Source organism: Schistocerca nitens, chromosome 5 (assembly GCF_023898315.1).
Source record: "Schistocerca nitens isolate TAMUIC-IGC-003100 chromosome 5, iqSchNite1.1, whole genome shotgun sequence".
Lineage (NCBI taxonomy): Eukaryota > Metazoa > Arthropoda > Insecta > Orthoptera > Acrididae > Schistocerca > Schistocerca nitens.
This window is the reverse complement of record NC_064618.1, coordinates 821,101,317-821,118,298: the sequence shown is the minus strand read 5'-3', so window position 1 is coordinate 821,118,298 and position 16,982 is coordinate 821,101,317. Positions and strand designations below refer to the sequence as shown.

General features: G+C 38.0%; 1 protein-coding gene across 1 annotated transcript in view; it reads left to right on the top strand.

Moving 5' to 3' along the window:
- The window catches only part of LOC126260006 (cactin), a 148,969-nt gene extending 132,241 nt beyond the window's left edge, over positions 1-16,728 (top strand). The window contains exons 10-12 of the mRNA XM_049957165.1: positions 1,315-1,469; positions 1,549-1,693; positions 15,625-16,728. Of these exons, the coding sequence (XP_049813122.1) occupies positions 1,315-1,469; positions 1,549-1,693; positions 15,625-15,813 (489 nt within the window). The 3' untranslated portion in view covers positions 15,814-16,728. The remainder of the gene's footprint in view (positions 1-1,314; positions 1,470-1,548; positions 1,694-15,624) is intronic.
- Positions 16,729-16,982: the final 254 nt, after the last annotated feature.

Below are 16,982 nucleotides of genomic sequence, written 5' to 3'. Positions count from 1 at the left end.
AGTTGATTTGTTACCTTTAAATTTGTATTATCTATTGTGTAACCAGAATTTAATGGATTATTTTACTACTTTACACTTACATTGTTCAGGATCAGTTGCCACTTTTTGTATCATACAGGTATGTTTGTAAATCATTTTGTAATTCTTATTGGTCTTCTGATAAATTTACCATTGCCAACCCCTACCATGCTATTCCTCCTCCTACCCCCCTCCCCCCAATGCCCCAGCCTCCCCTTACCCGACCACCCAGACAGCTTATACTATCACGTGTAGCTACTCTCTGTCTGGTCTCGGCAGCCAGAGACAGTAGTAGTGTGTGTGTGTGTGTGTGTGTGTGTGTGTGTGTGTGTGTGTCAGAAGAAGGCCTCTTAGCCAAAAGCTTACTTGTTTGACAGTCTTCTGTTTTATCTATCTGTGGCTCAGTATCTCCACTATATGGTGAGTAGCAGTCTATCATTTTCATAATATTGTCAATTTTAGTTGCTTTCTATCTGAAATTATTTAAATTATCTGTAATAATTATGGCTTTCTGATTTAATTAATGCAGTCAGTTATTAGGTCATTTATGTAGTTTTAATGAACAAAAGTGTTGAGTGTTATCTGTTTGTTTATCTCTGGTAGAAAGCACTTGTAAAATTGTGATAAAATGGATGTATACTTTATACACACTGTAACTCCTTGTGTCATGAATATGCAAACAAATTCAGTTACAGTTAAGATGTTCTGAATAAAGAAATTAATATATTGTGCAATTTCGCAGTTGTAACTAAAGACATATATAAGCACATAAAGGGCCTACATGTAGTTGTATATAAGTTGGAAGCACATATGTGTTTTAAAACGGATGTATGTGTGTATGTTCTGCAACTCCTTCTAAACTACTACATCAATTTCAACCAAACTTGGAATGCATACCACATATTGCCTGAAAAGAAGTACTATGGGGGTAAGCACCAATCTAAATAGGATGAGGGTAGCAGTGAAAATGTGCTGAGATATGAAGTGGAGAAAGGGAGGGGGAGGTAGACATGAACAGAGAGAGGGAGGAGAAGGAAGAGTTGGTTAGAGAGGGGGGAAGGAGGGGACAGACAAAGAGGGGGGGAAGGGGACAGACAGAGAGGGGGGGGGGAGGAGGAGACAGGCAGCGAGAGACATGGGAAGAGGGGATGTGTGCAGTGCACAGACTCATGTACAGGGGTGAAGCTGTGGGTAAAAAGCTAGTTCAATATAAAACCTTTACCCTTTCATGTAAAATCCATGTGAAATACTGTTGAAGTTTAGTCATAGTTTCATGAGTGGATTCTTTTCCCTTAGAATGTTATAACTGCAGAGGAGCAGGCACTGCAGCGGGAAGCGAGGAAAGGAATGACAGCAGATGAAGCTGAGTTCTCTGTGGAAAGTGCGTTGGACAGTCAGGTCTACTTATGGTCTGACAAGTATCGACCAAGAAAACCCAGATACTTCAACAGGTAAATGTGAATACTTCACTGCTTGTCATGTCAACAGTGGTACATTACAGTACATGTGACAATACTGTTATATTTTCAGGGTTCACACTGGTTTTGAGTGGAATAAATACAATCAGACACATTATGATATGGATAATCCTCCTCCAAAGATAGTTCAAGGATACAAATTCAACATTTTCTATCCAGATCTGATAGACAAAAGTACAACACCTGAATATTTTTTGGTGAGTATTTATCCAGTCTTTATAAGGGTAAATAAGCCTAGGTGTATACAGATGTATGTTTTGTACAATTTTGGATTACATTTGGTAAACAGTTTGTTCTCATTTATGGTAGTCTCTTTCTTTCTCACTATTCTAATTTTTTGAAATCCTGAGCTTAACATTTTTTTAGGAACTGTAATGATAAATGTAAAAACTATATTTTATTTCAATGCGGTGTTACTACGTTTTTGCCATAAAGGATAATAGCGCACAAGATATTGTCAAAGTGCCCTGTGGAAGAGTGTATCCTGTTGATGTAATCACGGAAATTAATGATAATAGTCAGTCTATGAAAGGCAGGCACATTTTGTTGGGCATGTAGAAGTAGAGCAGACAGACGAAAAAAATGGAAGCATCAGGCAATTTCAGATTTTGAAGGATAGAGACACAAACAAATCTATGAAACAACCATAGCCATTTGCATGGCATCTTCAAAGCCCAGTCTTTTCGTGGCCCACCTAGATGACTCATTACCATCAAAAACCCGTATGTTTGCCTCAGACATGTTAGTGATATCATTATGATGAGGGCATGAAGCTGAAAGACACTTTCTCATTCCTTCACAATTTTTACATTTACATTTTTCACTTGGTTCTTATCTGCTCAGTGACTCACTGTACTGGACAATATTTTCCACCTTACTAACCATGAAAAGACACTATTCACATTAAGCCACTCAACCACCATGGACTCCACTATTTTGGTAGCTACCATCACTTCCACATCATTAAGTTTTCATGGAGTTGGCTACATACCTGATAGCCACAGGAATTTCAGCTATTATTTATTTTTTCCAATGCAAGGCAATTTCCTTATAGCTGTAAATTTTATTTTATTTTTTATGTTTATGTTAAATACGCACATTCATTTTCAAGTAGCCTCTTCCTCGGGTACCTGTTAGGTGTGCTTCATGAAAATGAGACAATATTAACCTGAAAATTATAGGAAATACATGAAATAAGAACAACAGTTACAGTACTTACAACATTTGATTTGTGGAGCATGCCAACAGCTCCATAAAGGTGAGACAATGTTGTCTTGCTGTCAATTGTATATACATGAGATAAACATAAAAATAAAAAAGGACTGCTGTAAAGAAACTTGACGGTCATTTCAGTAAACACTAGTAATTTTCCCCAATAAAATCTAGCGAATCACAGGTGGTGCATCTGCTGTGATAGCATTTCTTCTCCCAATGCTCTTTTGACCTAAAAATTTACACAGAATGTGCTATCCTACAGACCTTGCTCTCAAATATTCAGCACTGTATTAGTTTAACCAGTATATTCGTTTGCCTACCACTTTTTCAAAGGAATAAAAAACTGTTGCATATATACATTTTTGCAAAGATGTTACTTCACATGATAAAAAGCTGGGTGCCACATAGTCGATTGACACATTTTGACTTTGAATATTGCGCATGTACAGTATTGTGTGTTATGCAGCAGAGGGGCAAAGAGTAAATGAGAAAATGTCATTTCGTATTCCAGTAGCAATTGAGTGTTGGGGTGTACAATGTGGTGCTTCAGTTCATCATTATTATGATATTAAGTCTGTGACAGAAGTGCAGTTTACTTTAGATATCAATTTCAAGTTGTTTGATATGGTTGGTAACATCTTGGAAGATATTGCCTTGTGTGAAGAAGTTTGAAGACAATGGTAGTGTGTTTGGAATGAAGCATAGAGCTCCAAGAGTGGTGTGCAAAAAATTGCGGAGAGTAAGGGAGGCTTATGAGTGTAGTGCTCAGTGTGCCAGCAGTCTCACATTTTAGAGGTGAGTTGAAGAAGTTTATACTGAATGCTGTTTCTTTACAGCTGTCCTTTTTTATTTTTATGTTTATCTCGTGTATATACAATTGACTACAAGACAACATTGTCTCACCTTTATGGAGCTGTTGGCATGCTCCACAAATCAAATGTTGTAAGTACTGTAACTGTTGTTCTTATTTCATGTATTTCCTATCATTTTCATGTTAATATTGTCTCATTTTCATGAATTATCAATTTTATTCTTACAAATTGCAAATCACTCAGAAATTTAACCATAGAGCCAATGAAGCATCAGCTATTTTCTGCACTGCCATGATCAATTTGTTGAGTGAAAACCCTGATATATTCTTGAATAATTTGTTCATCAAAGCCTGTTTCCATCTTCAGGGCTTCCTCAACACACGTAACACATACTATTGGTCTCCAGTGAATCCTAAAGAACTGTGTGAAAAAGCCAGTACACTCTCCCAAAGTGGCAATTTGGTGTGGATTCAGTGTTTTAGGGATTGTAGGCCCTTATTTTTCTGAGAATGAAGGTGGAAACACATTGACAGTTAATTCAGAAAGTCATGTGACAATGTTGAAAAACACTGACGGCATCCTACAGAAGAACATGTATGACAACTTCTGGAAGCATCTACAACAGTCACTTGGTTTAAATGGAGACCACCCATCTTTATGACACAGCTTTCTTAAAATAAGCTTGTAAGCTTTGGATAATGAATAATATGTTTCCCAATATATATAATCCATTTCACTTTATCTTTCCTATTTCCATTTCACAATCTGTGGACAATTTGTCAGCTGGTTCAACACCACACTATATTCAAATCATGTGCTACACCATTCATTTGTTTCTTTTCACCAGTCACTGTACACATCAGATATTTTATACACACACTATCAGCAGATGACATCAGGACCTCACAATGATGTTTGGTTTTCATTTTGTGTACCACAGTTTCCATTTTCTTACCTGAAAAATGGAGTCAGTAACTTTACATAATGAGTGAGACGTTGTGCTCGGAAGCCAGATAAGATGTTATTTTTATCCACTGTGGAGCTTTGTGTAAGATTTTTCAGATGAAAAAACTCTGAAGTTTGTTTTGAAATATAAGAAGTGTTTATTATTAGTTACTTCTGTTTAATTGTTTTACCAAACCCCTACCCTGTGTTACCTGAGTAATTCTTCATTGTATGAAATGTACAAGGACAGTTCAAAAAATTCCAGAACAATCGTAATTTCACGCCAATGGTGTGATGGAGAGAAATGCGTTTTGCATCCCTGTTCACACCTGCGTTTAATGTGTAACTGTCAGAAGTTTCATTGTTTTATGTGTCTTAGTTATTGTTCAGTGCAGCATTGAGTAGAACGTTGTGTCCCACAGTTTGCAAATTTCAAGATGGCATAGTTAGAGGTGCAACAAGTCTGCATTGAATTTTGTGGTAAACTTGAGAAAACCTTTACAGAGGCACTCCAAATGATGCAGGGAGGGGTGATGAGTGCTTAAGCCATAATCAGTATCAGTGTTATGAATGGTTTACACTCTTTAAAAATGGCTGGACAGAAGTTAAAGAAGGCCCTCGTTCAGGATGTCCTTCAACATCTACCGGCGATGCTCACATCAGAAGCTTCAATGAAATTGTGCGTGCCAATTGAAGACTGACTGACTGAGAGATTGTGGAAGAATGTAACATTTCAGTTGCATCATTTCAGGAAATTCTAACACCACATCTGATGCCAACAAGTTCGTCCCACAGCTCATGAGTCAAGACCAGAAAGGTCTTTGCCTCACAATCTGAAGATCGTTTGGATCGCACAAATGAGACTGAGATGTTCCTTGAAAGAATCATAACTGGTTGTGAGACGTGGGTCTGTGGCTAAGATGTTGAGACCGAGGTCCAATCTTCACAATGGGTCAGGATGGTTCTCCAGGGGGGATGGGACGAGGGACGGAGGGGGGGGGGGGGGGGGCTCATCAGGTCAGATCAATTGTCAAAGCCATGCTGACAGTTTTATTTGACTTTGAGGGATTATTCCATAATGAATTCATCAACAGGCACAAACTGTTAATCAGTGGTACTATCAGGATGTGTTGTGGTGCCTGCAAGAAAATGTGAGAAGGAAACTGCCTGAAATGTGGCGAGACAATTCATGGTTCTTGCCTCTTGATAACACACCCGCACATTCCTTCCTGTTGGTGTGTGACTATTGCAAAAAAAATGAAATCACTGTACTGCCTCACCCTCCATACTCTCCAGAACTGGCCACTGCGGACATTTTTTTTATTTCCTAAGTTGAAAACCCCATTTAAGGGATAAAGATGTGCAACGATATACAAGATAAGGGAAAATTCACAGCCGGTGCTCTGTGAGTTCCAGCAGGAGGACTGCCAAGAGTGCTTCCGAAAATGGTAACAGTGTTGGGGGCAATATATCATTCAAGGAAGAGGGTATTTTGAAGAAGAATAAATACAATAAGCAAAAGTAAGCATAGAAAAATTTTGTGGACAAAGTTCTGGAATTCTTGAACAGACCTCAAATTGCCGACAGGTACTTAATAACTCCCTTTTTAAATAAGTTTGTTCTAGTCATCTCTTTGGGTAGTTTATCATACAGTTTTATACTTTGATAGAAAATACATCTTTGAATTGTATGTTTATTCTTTCTTGGTAAATATAATGGAAACTATAATTGCTGATTGAATAATTAAAAAAATAATTGGAAAGAATAATTGAAAGAAATTGGAAGGTACACACATCCTGGTTGAGTTTTAATTGGAACTAATATCAACAGACCTTCAATGTAAATACATGTAAGATCAACATTCAGTATTTAAATCTACATACTTCTTCTCGTTATCTCCACCATGCATAGAACTGGTTATGACAGTGCTGATGCAGGATTCGCCAGCCGCGGTGGGCGAGTGGTTCTAGGCGCTTCAGTCCAGAACCGCACGACTGCTACGGTTGCAAGTTCGAATCCTGCCTCGGGCATGGATGCGTGTGATGTCCTTAGGTTAGTTATGTTTAAGTAGTTCTAAGTTCTAGGGGTCTGATGACCTCAGATGTTAAGTCCCATAGTTCTCAGAGCCATTTGAATCATTTGATGCAGGATTCTTAGTGTGGGCGATATGATGAACAGGTGCTAAAATCCCCAATATTTTGAACAGACCTTTATAAGGAGCCAAGTTACTGTTTTTGGTTATTATTGTTATAGCCCTCTTCTGTAATTTGTACATTCTGTTTGCAGTCACATCACTTAAAGAAACAATGAATATTCGCCCATAGAAATTTTGTGTTTGTAGTACAATCTATAAAGGTGCAATCTACATTTAGTGTAACTGTCATTTTCAAAATTGAATTTCATAGCATTGTTTTTTAACTTTCTTGTGGATTTCATTTGCTTTCTCCACAAGGCGTTTTATTGTTTTTTCAATCAATAATTTTACAGTCATCAGTAAAGAGAAATTTTTTCCCGTGACTAATTCTGTTCACGGTCATATATGTATTACAAGAACAGTACCATTATTAGCATGCTACCCCAAGTAAGACATAATTTAACCTAGTTTGTATCTGATATGTGTTTCACTAAAAGTTTAGCTTTCCTTCAGTTTTGTGTTATCTCTACTATTTTACCCTTTCTGCAATGTATGATCAGAACTAGTTGTTTGCTACACATCTTATTCCAAATGATTCTAGGTTATTTAGTGGATTGTTACAGCCTACAGAATCAAAAGACTTGGGCAGATATCGGAAAATGCCTGTTTTACTCTCATTGTGGTCAAGAGCATCACAACCACTTTTATAAATTTAAAAATTATTTCTCACTCTTGACTATTTTTCATGGAATTTTACTACTGAAGGACACTCTAATACTTGGTGGTATCTTCTTGCTTTTGTGAAACATTGTTGCTGATGTGGATACTTGTGGAAATGTCTTTCGTATTCAATTTTAATAATGTAGAGAACAGACTTTCACATTTAAATTGGCTTCTCTATACATTTCACCACATCTTTGGTTTTGTAGTTCTCTTGGAAAATTTTGTATTTTGAAAGTTGGTAAAAGACCTTTGCAGGCCGGCATTTCAGTTATTTTTTCCATACACGATTTTACTGTTATTATTTGGCAGAAATAATCTGAGTCCAACTACTTTTACATCTGCATCACATTTTTCCCTGTCTATTTTCGTCACCACATGGTCAGTTACCTTTGTTGTCATTGTATTTACTTTAGTTGTACTGTTGACTAACAGCGACATGCTGAAAATTTGGAGTATCTGTATGAAGGTGCAACTTATTTTGTCTGTGATGTTTTTGTTTATGTCTCCAAGCAAAATTATTCAGTCTACTGCTAGGTGACTATTCACAGACAAAATGATTAATTTTTTGTTTATGTCAAGTAATGTTAATTCCATAGTTGATTTTCTGCTGAAACTAACTATACTAAGATCATGTCTTGATTTAAATTGTGTTCCTTTTCTGACATAAGTGCATGATCCTCCAACTTTTAATGAAGTGTACAGTAAGAGCCAATCCTTTCATATAATAATAATAATAATAATATGAATACAATAGAAGGAAACATTCCATGTGTGAAAAATATATCTAAAAACAAAGATGATGTAACTTACCAAACAAAAGCGCTGGCATGTTGATAGACACACAAACAAACACAAACATACACACAAAATTCAAGCTTTCGCAACCAACAGTTGCTTCATCAGGAAAGAGGGAAGGAGAGGAAAAGACGAAAGGATGTGGGTTTTAAGGGAGAGGGTAAGGAGTCATTCCAATCCCGGGAGTGGAAAGACTTACCTTAGGGGGGAAAAAGGACAGGTATACACTCGCGCGCGCACACACACACACACACACACACACACACACACACACATCCATCCGCACGTACACAGACACAAGCAGACATTTGAAAAGCAAAGAGTTTCTGCCTTTACAAATGTGTGCTTGTGTCTGTGTCTGCTTGTTTGTGTGTGTATCAACATGCCAGCACTTTCGTTTGGTAAGTTACATCATCTTTGTTTTTAGATATATAATAATAATAATAATAATAATAATAATAATACTATATACAGTAATTGGATAGATAAAAGATCTTCTCACCAAGCGGCAGCAGGAGAACATATATATAAAAAGGGTTTTACTTGTGCAAGTTTCATAGCCAGTGGCGGCAGAGTTTGGAAAAGTCATCCAGAAACCCCAAGTCAGGGGAGACATACCAAACGTGATGAGAAGATTAGTCTTTCTTTCTCATCCTATTCTCTAAGTCTCCCCTGACCCAGGGTTCTGTGTGACTTTTCTGAACTGTACCCCTTTTCCTAAACCTCTCCAGTTATGTTCCCATCACGCCTCTTGCTTCCCCTTCAACCTTTCTGCTGAAAGGAGGAGCCACTGGCTCCAAAAACTTGCATAAGTAAAACCTTTTTTATACATGTCCTTCTGCTGCCACTTGGTGAGTAGATTTTTTGTCTATCTAGTTACATTATATTGTCCAAAATCGATTATTTTCATTATAATACTATATACTAGATTTTTGTGTATCTACACTACTTTTGTCTAACATTCTGTTGTGCAGTTCGAAGATTGGAGCTCAGCTTCAAATTGTAGTACATTATTTTTTATTTGTTACATGTTTTGAAGATGAATTGTTAAGTCTGTGAAATGGCCAATGATACTTACTCCTGTATTTTTTTGTTTTTGTTAATGATGTCTAGTAAGACTGCCTTTGTTTGTCACAATCTGCGTGGTGTGACTGCTTGCTGTAGAAGTTAAAATGATGGAGGTATTCCTCATGCAGGTGAATCTGATCAGATTTATCCTAAAGAAAAGACTTACTTGTCCTACACATGACAACAGATATTTTACTATGTGTGGCCAGAGACGTGCCCCAATATTTCCACAAATTAGCTATATCACTCTTCCCTTACCAGTCCTGCTTAGGTGCAGGCTATGCCTTGAGAAACCCCATCTATTGGTATTCCTGACCGGTACCAGGGTAATATGCATGAAGTCCGCTGTCGTCAGTGCCATTTCAGACTCTGTATTAATCCACCTCATAGCTCCACAGAGGCATGGCCAGTCACGGCAATGGGAACTGAGCAAAATGCACATTGTTGCTGTGAATGAGGGAGGCTGTATTGTTGAGGCCACTTTGTATATATTATGCCCCATAGCTGTCCAAACTATCCCCCCTCAATGGCCCTCTTTTATAAAATCCTTAATCCTCTCTCAGTTGATTTAGTGCTGCATTTGGCTGGGATACAGCCTCTAAACATTCCTATAACTGAATTTCTGTACCGTAAAACATTTTGCACACTTCTAGGCTCCCTGATTTTTGATTTTTTTCTTTTTTTTTTGTGATGATATGGTGAAACTATCGAATCATATTCTATTTTCATTCAGCCTTTATGCCAACTACCATTTCCCAACTATTCTCCTCCCTTAATCATGATCAGTTCTTTCCTTACTTTCACCAATAGTGCACGAGGGGCATAGATTACTCCTTTTTGCTCTTCTGTCAATATAATACCACTTGCATACTCTGCAGGTCCAGGAGACAGCCTCTTCAGTATCCTCCTTTTCTTCTAATATTTTAATACTCTAACTATACCAATACCAAACCACAAAGGATTGTCCTTCTCATTACACAATTTTGTTGTTGTTGTGGTCTTCAGTCCTGAGACTGATTTGATGCAGCTCTCCATGCTACTCTATCCTGTGCAAGCTTCTTCATCTCACAGTACCTACTGCAGCCTACATGCTTCTGAATCTGCTTAGTGTATTCATCTCTTGGTCTCCCTCTACGATTTTTACCCTCCACGCTGCCCTCCAGTACTAAATTGGTGATCCCTTGATGCCTCAGAACATGTCCTACCAACTGATCCCTTCTTCTAGTCAAGTTGTGCCACAAACTCCTCTTCTCCCCAATTCTATTCAATACCTCCTCATTAGTTACATGACCTACCCATCTAATCTTCAGCATTCTTCTGTAGCACCACATTTCGAAAGCTTCTATTCTCTTCTTGTCTAAACTATTTATCATCCATGTTTCACTTCCATACATGGCTACACTCCATACAAATACTTTCAGAAACGACTTCCTGACACTTAAATCTATACTCAATGTTAACAAATTTCTCTTCTTCAGAAACGCTTTCCTTGCCATTGCCAGTCTACATTTTATATCCTGTCGACTTAGACCATCATCAGTTATTTTGCTCCCCAAATAGCAAAACTCCTTTACTACTTTAAGTGTCTCATTTCCTAATCTAATTCCCTCAGCATCACCCGACTTAATTCGACTACATTCCATTATCCTCGTTTTGCTTTTGTTGATGTTCATCTTATACCCTCCTTTCAAGACACTGTCCATTCCGTTCAACTGCTCTTCCAAGTTCTTTGCTGTCTCTGACAGAATTACAATGTCATTGGCAAACCTCAAAGTTTTAATTTCTTTTCCATGGATTTTAATACCTACTCCAAATTTTTCTTTTGTTTCCTTTACTGCTTGCTCAATATACAGATTGAATAGCATCGTGGAGAGGCTACAACCCTGTCTCACTCCCTTCCCAACCACTACTTCCCTTTTATCCCCCTCGACTCTTATAACTGCCATCTGGTTGCTGTACAAATTGTAAATAGCCTTTCGCTCCCTGTATTTTATCCCTGCCACCTTCAGAATTTGAAAAAGAGTATTCCAGTCAACATTGTCAAAAGCTTTCTCTAAGTCTACAAATGCTAGAAACATAGGTTTGCTTTTCCTTAATCTTTCTTCTAAGATAAGTCGTAGGGTCAGTATTCCCTCACGTGTTCCAACATTTCTACGCAATCCAAACTGATCTTCCCCGAGGTCGGCTTCTACCAGTTTTTCCATTCGTCTGTAAAGAATTCGCATTAGTACTTTGCAGCTGTGACTTATTAAACTGATAGTTCGATATTTTTCACATTTGTCAACACCTGCTTTCTTTGGGATTGGAATTATTATATTCTTCTTGAAGTCTGAGGGAATTTCGCCTTTCTCATACATCTTGCTCACCAGATGGTAGAGTTTTGTCAGGACTGGCTCTCCCAAGGCTATCAGTAGTTCTAATGGAATGTTGTCTACTCCCAGGGCCTTGTTTCAACTTAGGTCTTTCAGTGCTCTGTCGAACTCTTCGCGCAGTATCTTATCTCCCATTTCATTTTCATCTATCTCCTCTTCCATTTCCATAATATTGTCCTTAAGAACATTGCCCCTGTATAGACCCTCTATATACTCCTTCCACCTTTCTGCTTTCCCTTCTTTGCTTAGAACTGGGTTTCCATCTAAGCTCCTGATATTCATGCAAGTGGTTCTCTCTTCTCCAAAGGTCCCTTTAATTTTCATGTAGGCAGTATCTATCTTACCACTCATGAGATAAGCCTCTACATCCTTACATTTGTCCTCTAGCCATCCCTGCTTAGTCATTTTGCACTTCCTGTCTATCTCATTTTTGAGATGTTTGTATTCCTTTTTGCCTGCTTCATTTACTGAATTTTTATATTTTCTCCTTTCATCAATTAAATTCAATATTTCTTCTGTTACCCAAGGGTTTCTACTAGCCCTCGTCTTTTTACCTATGTGATCCGCTGCTGCCTTCACTATTTCATCCTTCAAAGCTACCAATTGTTCTTCTACTGTATTTCTTTCCCCCATTCCTGTCAATTGTTCCCTTATGCTCTCCCTGAAACTCTGCACAACCTCTGGTTCTTTCAGTTTATCCAGGTCCCATCTCCTTAAATTCCCACCTTTTTGCAGTTTCTTCAGTTTTAATCTACAGTTGATAACCAATAGATTGTGGTCAGAGTCCACATCTGCCCCTGGAAATGTCTTACAGTTTAGAACCTGGTTCCTAAATCTCTGTCTTACCATTATATAATCTATCTGAAACCTTTTAGTATCTCCAGGGTTCTTCCATGTATACAACCGTCTTTCATGATTCTTGAACCAAGTGTTAGCTATGATTAAGTTATGCTCTGTGCAGAATTCTACCAGGCGGCTTCCTCTTTCATTTCTTAGCGCCAATCCATATTCACCTACTACGTTTCCTTCTCTTCCTTTTCCTACTGTCGAATTCCTGTCACCCATGACTATTAAATTTTCGTCTCTCTTCACTACCTGAATAATTCCTCGTATCTCATCATACATTTCATCAATTTCTTCATCATCTGCAGAGCTAGTTGGCATATAAACTTGTACTACTGTAGTAGGCATGGGCTTCGTGTCTATCTTGGCCACAATAATGCGTTCGCTATGCTGTTTGTAGTAGCTTACCCGCACTCCTATTTCCCTATTCATTATTAAAGCTGCTCCTGCATTACCCCTATTTGATTTTGTATTTATAACCCTGACCAAAAATCTTGTTCCTCCTGCCACCGAATTTCACTAATTCCCACTATATCTAACTTTGACCTATCCATTTCCCTTTTTAAATTTTCTAACCTACCTGCCCTATTAAGGGATCTGACATTCCACACTCTGATCCGTAGAACGCCAGTTTTCTTTCTCCTGATAACGACGTCCTCATGAGTAGTTCCGCCCGGAGTTCCAAATGGGGAACTATTTTACCTCCGGAATATTTTACCCAAGAGGACGCCACCATCATTTAATCATACAGTAAAGGTGCATGCCCTCGGGAAAAATGACAGCTGTTTGCAGTACCACAACAGCAAGGCCGTTAGTGTTACAAGGCCAGATCAGTCAATCATCCAGACTGTTGCCCCTGCAACTACTGAAAAGGCTGCTGCCCCGCTTCCGGAACCACACGTTTGTCTGGCCTCTCAACAGATACCCCTCTGTTGTGGTTGCACCTATGGTACGGCTACCTGTATCACTGAGGCACGCAAGCCTCCCCACCAACGGCAAGGTCCATGGTTCATGGGGGGGTATTACACAATATTCTCTCAAAATTCAACAGCTGATCCACATCCTCCCCCAGGGATTTTTGAGCATTTATTATGGCCTGAAATGAGACACCTACTTCTTAAAATCACAAACTGGTATTTCACAACTTGACCAACAAAAGGGCTGTCCTGGCACTCTGTTAAGTCAGTGCTCCATATGGACTATATCCATGTGAAAGACCAGTGTCATGCATCCTCACAGTACAACCTATCCACTTATGTTTTGCATCTGGAAACATGAATGTACTTTTCTCTGATCGGGCCTGGTCACGTTCCTGGTGCTTTTGGATGAATGTTTTGTGCAGTTTGTCAAGTTTGCTGGATTTGTGCTGCCACGAACTGCAACTGTGGGCACTGATTCACAGTGGCCCTCACATCTTTGTTGACTTTTCTTCCGGTGATGGTAGTGCAATTTTATTTGCCAGTTGCACGTGGTTAGTACTGAAAAGTGCATACATTGGATCAGTATTCCAAACTGGCTGTGCGTTCGTAACTGCCATGCATAATTAGAGAATTTCTGACTGGGACAGTAAGCATGAAGTCAGTGACTCCTGTAACTGAGTGGAGAACAAAATAATCCAAACATCAGACCACCCCACACATGTCACAAATACTTCAGTTATCAGTGCAGCATATCTTGGAATTGATTGTTCAGTGGAAAAAATCTAACCCCCCCACCAAAAAAAAAAAAAAAAAAAGAAAAAGAAAAAGAAAACCAGACAACATAACTACTGCCATTCAACAGACACTGTTAGGAAAATATGACAGTGAAGAACACTGTGTTATTGCAAAATATCACATTGTTTTGGGAAGCAATACAGTAAAAACATAGTAAGTAGTGCTTCCACAAAAATATTATGATAATGACGTGGTGTTTGCCCATTAAGAGGTCTGTTACTGCTAGTGTTAAAATGGGGAAATAATTATGGTTTGTAAATATCCTAAATTTCCCCATAAACTAAATATTTCAGCATAATATTGTGTCAGTATATATTTGTAAAATATTTTGAAAAAATTAAAAGAAATGAGCCAAACTTTTCAACATAATAGCTTGAGTATATAACATTTAAAAAAGTACTTCGGAATAGTTCCCTCAAAACTGATTGGTGAGGTTGTTAAACTATGAGGGCACTAAGCTTGTGTATCTTGTATGCAGAACAATACTATTACATGGAAGATACCAATATTCCGTTCATTACCATTCCAAGCTGCCTGTATTGCTAAAGTTCAAATCTTGCCTATTTGTTACTTTATGGCATTTCCACAGTTTATACATTATTGTAGTTTTTGCTTGCCTTTTACTCACAATTATTCCATGAAAAAATAAAATTTGGTTCAGACCAAGACTTGTCCTAAGATATCCGAGCAAGCCTCTAGGGCCATCTCAAATTTTCATTTTCTATGATGTTTCCTCTTATTGACTTCTGAACATTACAACCAGAGTTTTCCTGCAGAGTATGTGGGAATAGCATTACTGGGCGAAAGGATATGGGGGAGAACAATTTATTATCCATACACAGATGATGTACCTTTGACTGTAGTTTTTAAATGTCAATCTTTTAGTAGCCAGAATTGTTAGATTACTGCATTGGGTTGGAAATTCATTTTAAAAAAATTATCTGGTATGTGCATACAGTGGTAGTTAGGCATATTGAACACACACTGTTGTAGAAGCAAAGGCATCAGAATTATGAAAGCTTCATCTCTAGTTGGCTCAGTAAATGAGTTGTAGACTGAAGTACTCGTTGATTTAGCAGAGACTGTTTTAGTACTGTGGGTACCTCACTCTTCCCCCCTCAACCTTCCTTCCCTCCCTGCCCCCCCTCCCCATCTCTCTCTCTCTCTCTCTCTCTCTCTCTCTCTCTCTCTCTCTCTCTCTCTCCCCCCCCCTCTCCCTTGCCCTCCTTCTCCCACTCTCCCTCCCCCTCCTTCTCCCACTCTCCCTCTCCCTCCTTCCCTCCCACCTCTCTCCAACTGTGCTTCGCCCCTTCACCTATCTTACCCTTTTTTCACTCTCTCTACTCTCTGTCTATCTTCCTCTAGGAACTAAGCAATGTTTGTTTCCTTGTATAGAAGCCTTACACCTTTTTCCCTCTTTTTCTCTCAGTTTATTTGTTTACCATGATAGAATAGTTCTTTACATTCTTCTTTTCATGTCAGCAGATACACTTTCTTTTGTTTCAGACACCTTGCAGTGACAACAGAGATTTTGCAATTTTACGCTTTCATGCTGGTCCACCATATGAAGATATTGCATTTAAAATTGTCAATCGTGAATGGGAATATTCCTACAAGCGTGGATTCCGTTGTCAGTTCCATAACAACATTTTTCAGTTGTGGTTTCATTTCAAACGCTATCGATACAGGCGATAGCATCACACTGTATATAACAACTGTCTTTGTACAAAGACTGCTATTGATGTTTTGCTGGAATTATTTTGTTACCAGGATATAGTATCGTGCATATCGTGTTATGCCTTTGTATTAGTTGTTAACACAAAATTTCTAAATTAGTCCTTCAAGTTGCTACATGTGACTGTATTGTGTGTGTGTGTGTGTGTGTGTGTGTGTGTGTGTGACACCTTTTACATTCCTATGTGGATATTCTGTTGCCATACGAGACATTGGAAGATATTACCTTTCTTTTGTGACATGTCATTCTTAATTTTCGGTAAGATGGTTGTCGTGTTGTGGAGATAAAACTCATTCACATTATTTTCCATGTAGTCTCACAGCAGTACATGGGCCGTATTACAAATGTCTCCAGGAAAACTGGAGAATATAAACTGTTCATTGAGCTGTTGTTGTGGCTAGACATGTTACTGTATATATTTAAGACAATGGGCATTTTATCTAGCCATTGAGTAAATCATATTTATAATTTCTGCAAAAAGAATTGTTGTGTGATACAAAATGAGTGTAACTGTGACAATGTGAATGAAGCAGATGTCTGATAAGTAGTGTACTTTGTGAGAATTGCCTTCTAAGAAAAGGAATAAGGAAAAATAGTTAAAACCATTGTTTCCGAAGAGGCAGTGCTGCAGCTAAACAATTTTTGTGGAAATATTTCTGTAACTTCTGTGGTATTCTTTCTGTTATCATGCCGTAAATGAAAAAAAAGAGTAATTCCTAACCATTTCATTCTATATTACACTTCTTACAGCTGATACAGAAACATGTAAGTGATTCTTGAAGATTTTTGTGAATATTCTGTAATTTAAAAACGCTTCCAGATGTCGTGCATTATGGCAGCAAAATAAAATGGCAGTAATAATAATAATAATGACTTGTAGAAAATTCAAATGTAATTAGTAATGAAGGAAAATGTAGCATCTGTTTAATACAAATTAGATCTCTCTTTTTAAAAAAAAACAGTAGACTCATAAATTAAAACAATATGAGTTCTCCATGTTACTAGTGTATTTTACATCTTGAAGTTGGTTGTTGCCTTATTAACAGTTACTGTTTCATTAGTTGCTATTTGGGAAACATAATTTTTCACATTAAAAGTCATTCATAACTCTGCAAGTACAGTTACTTTA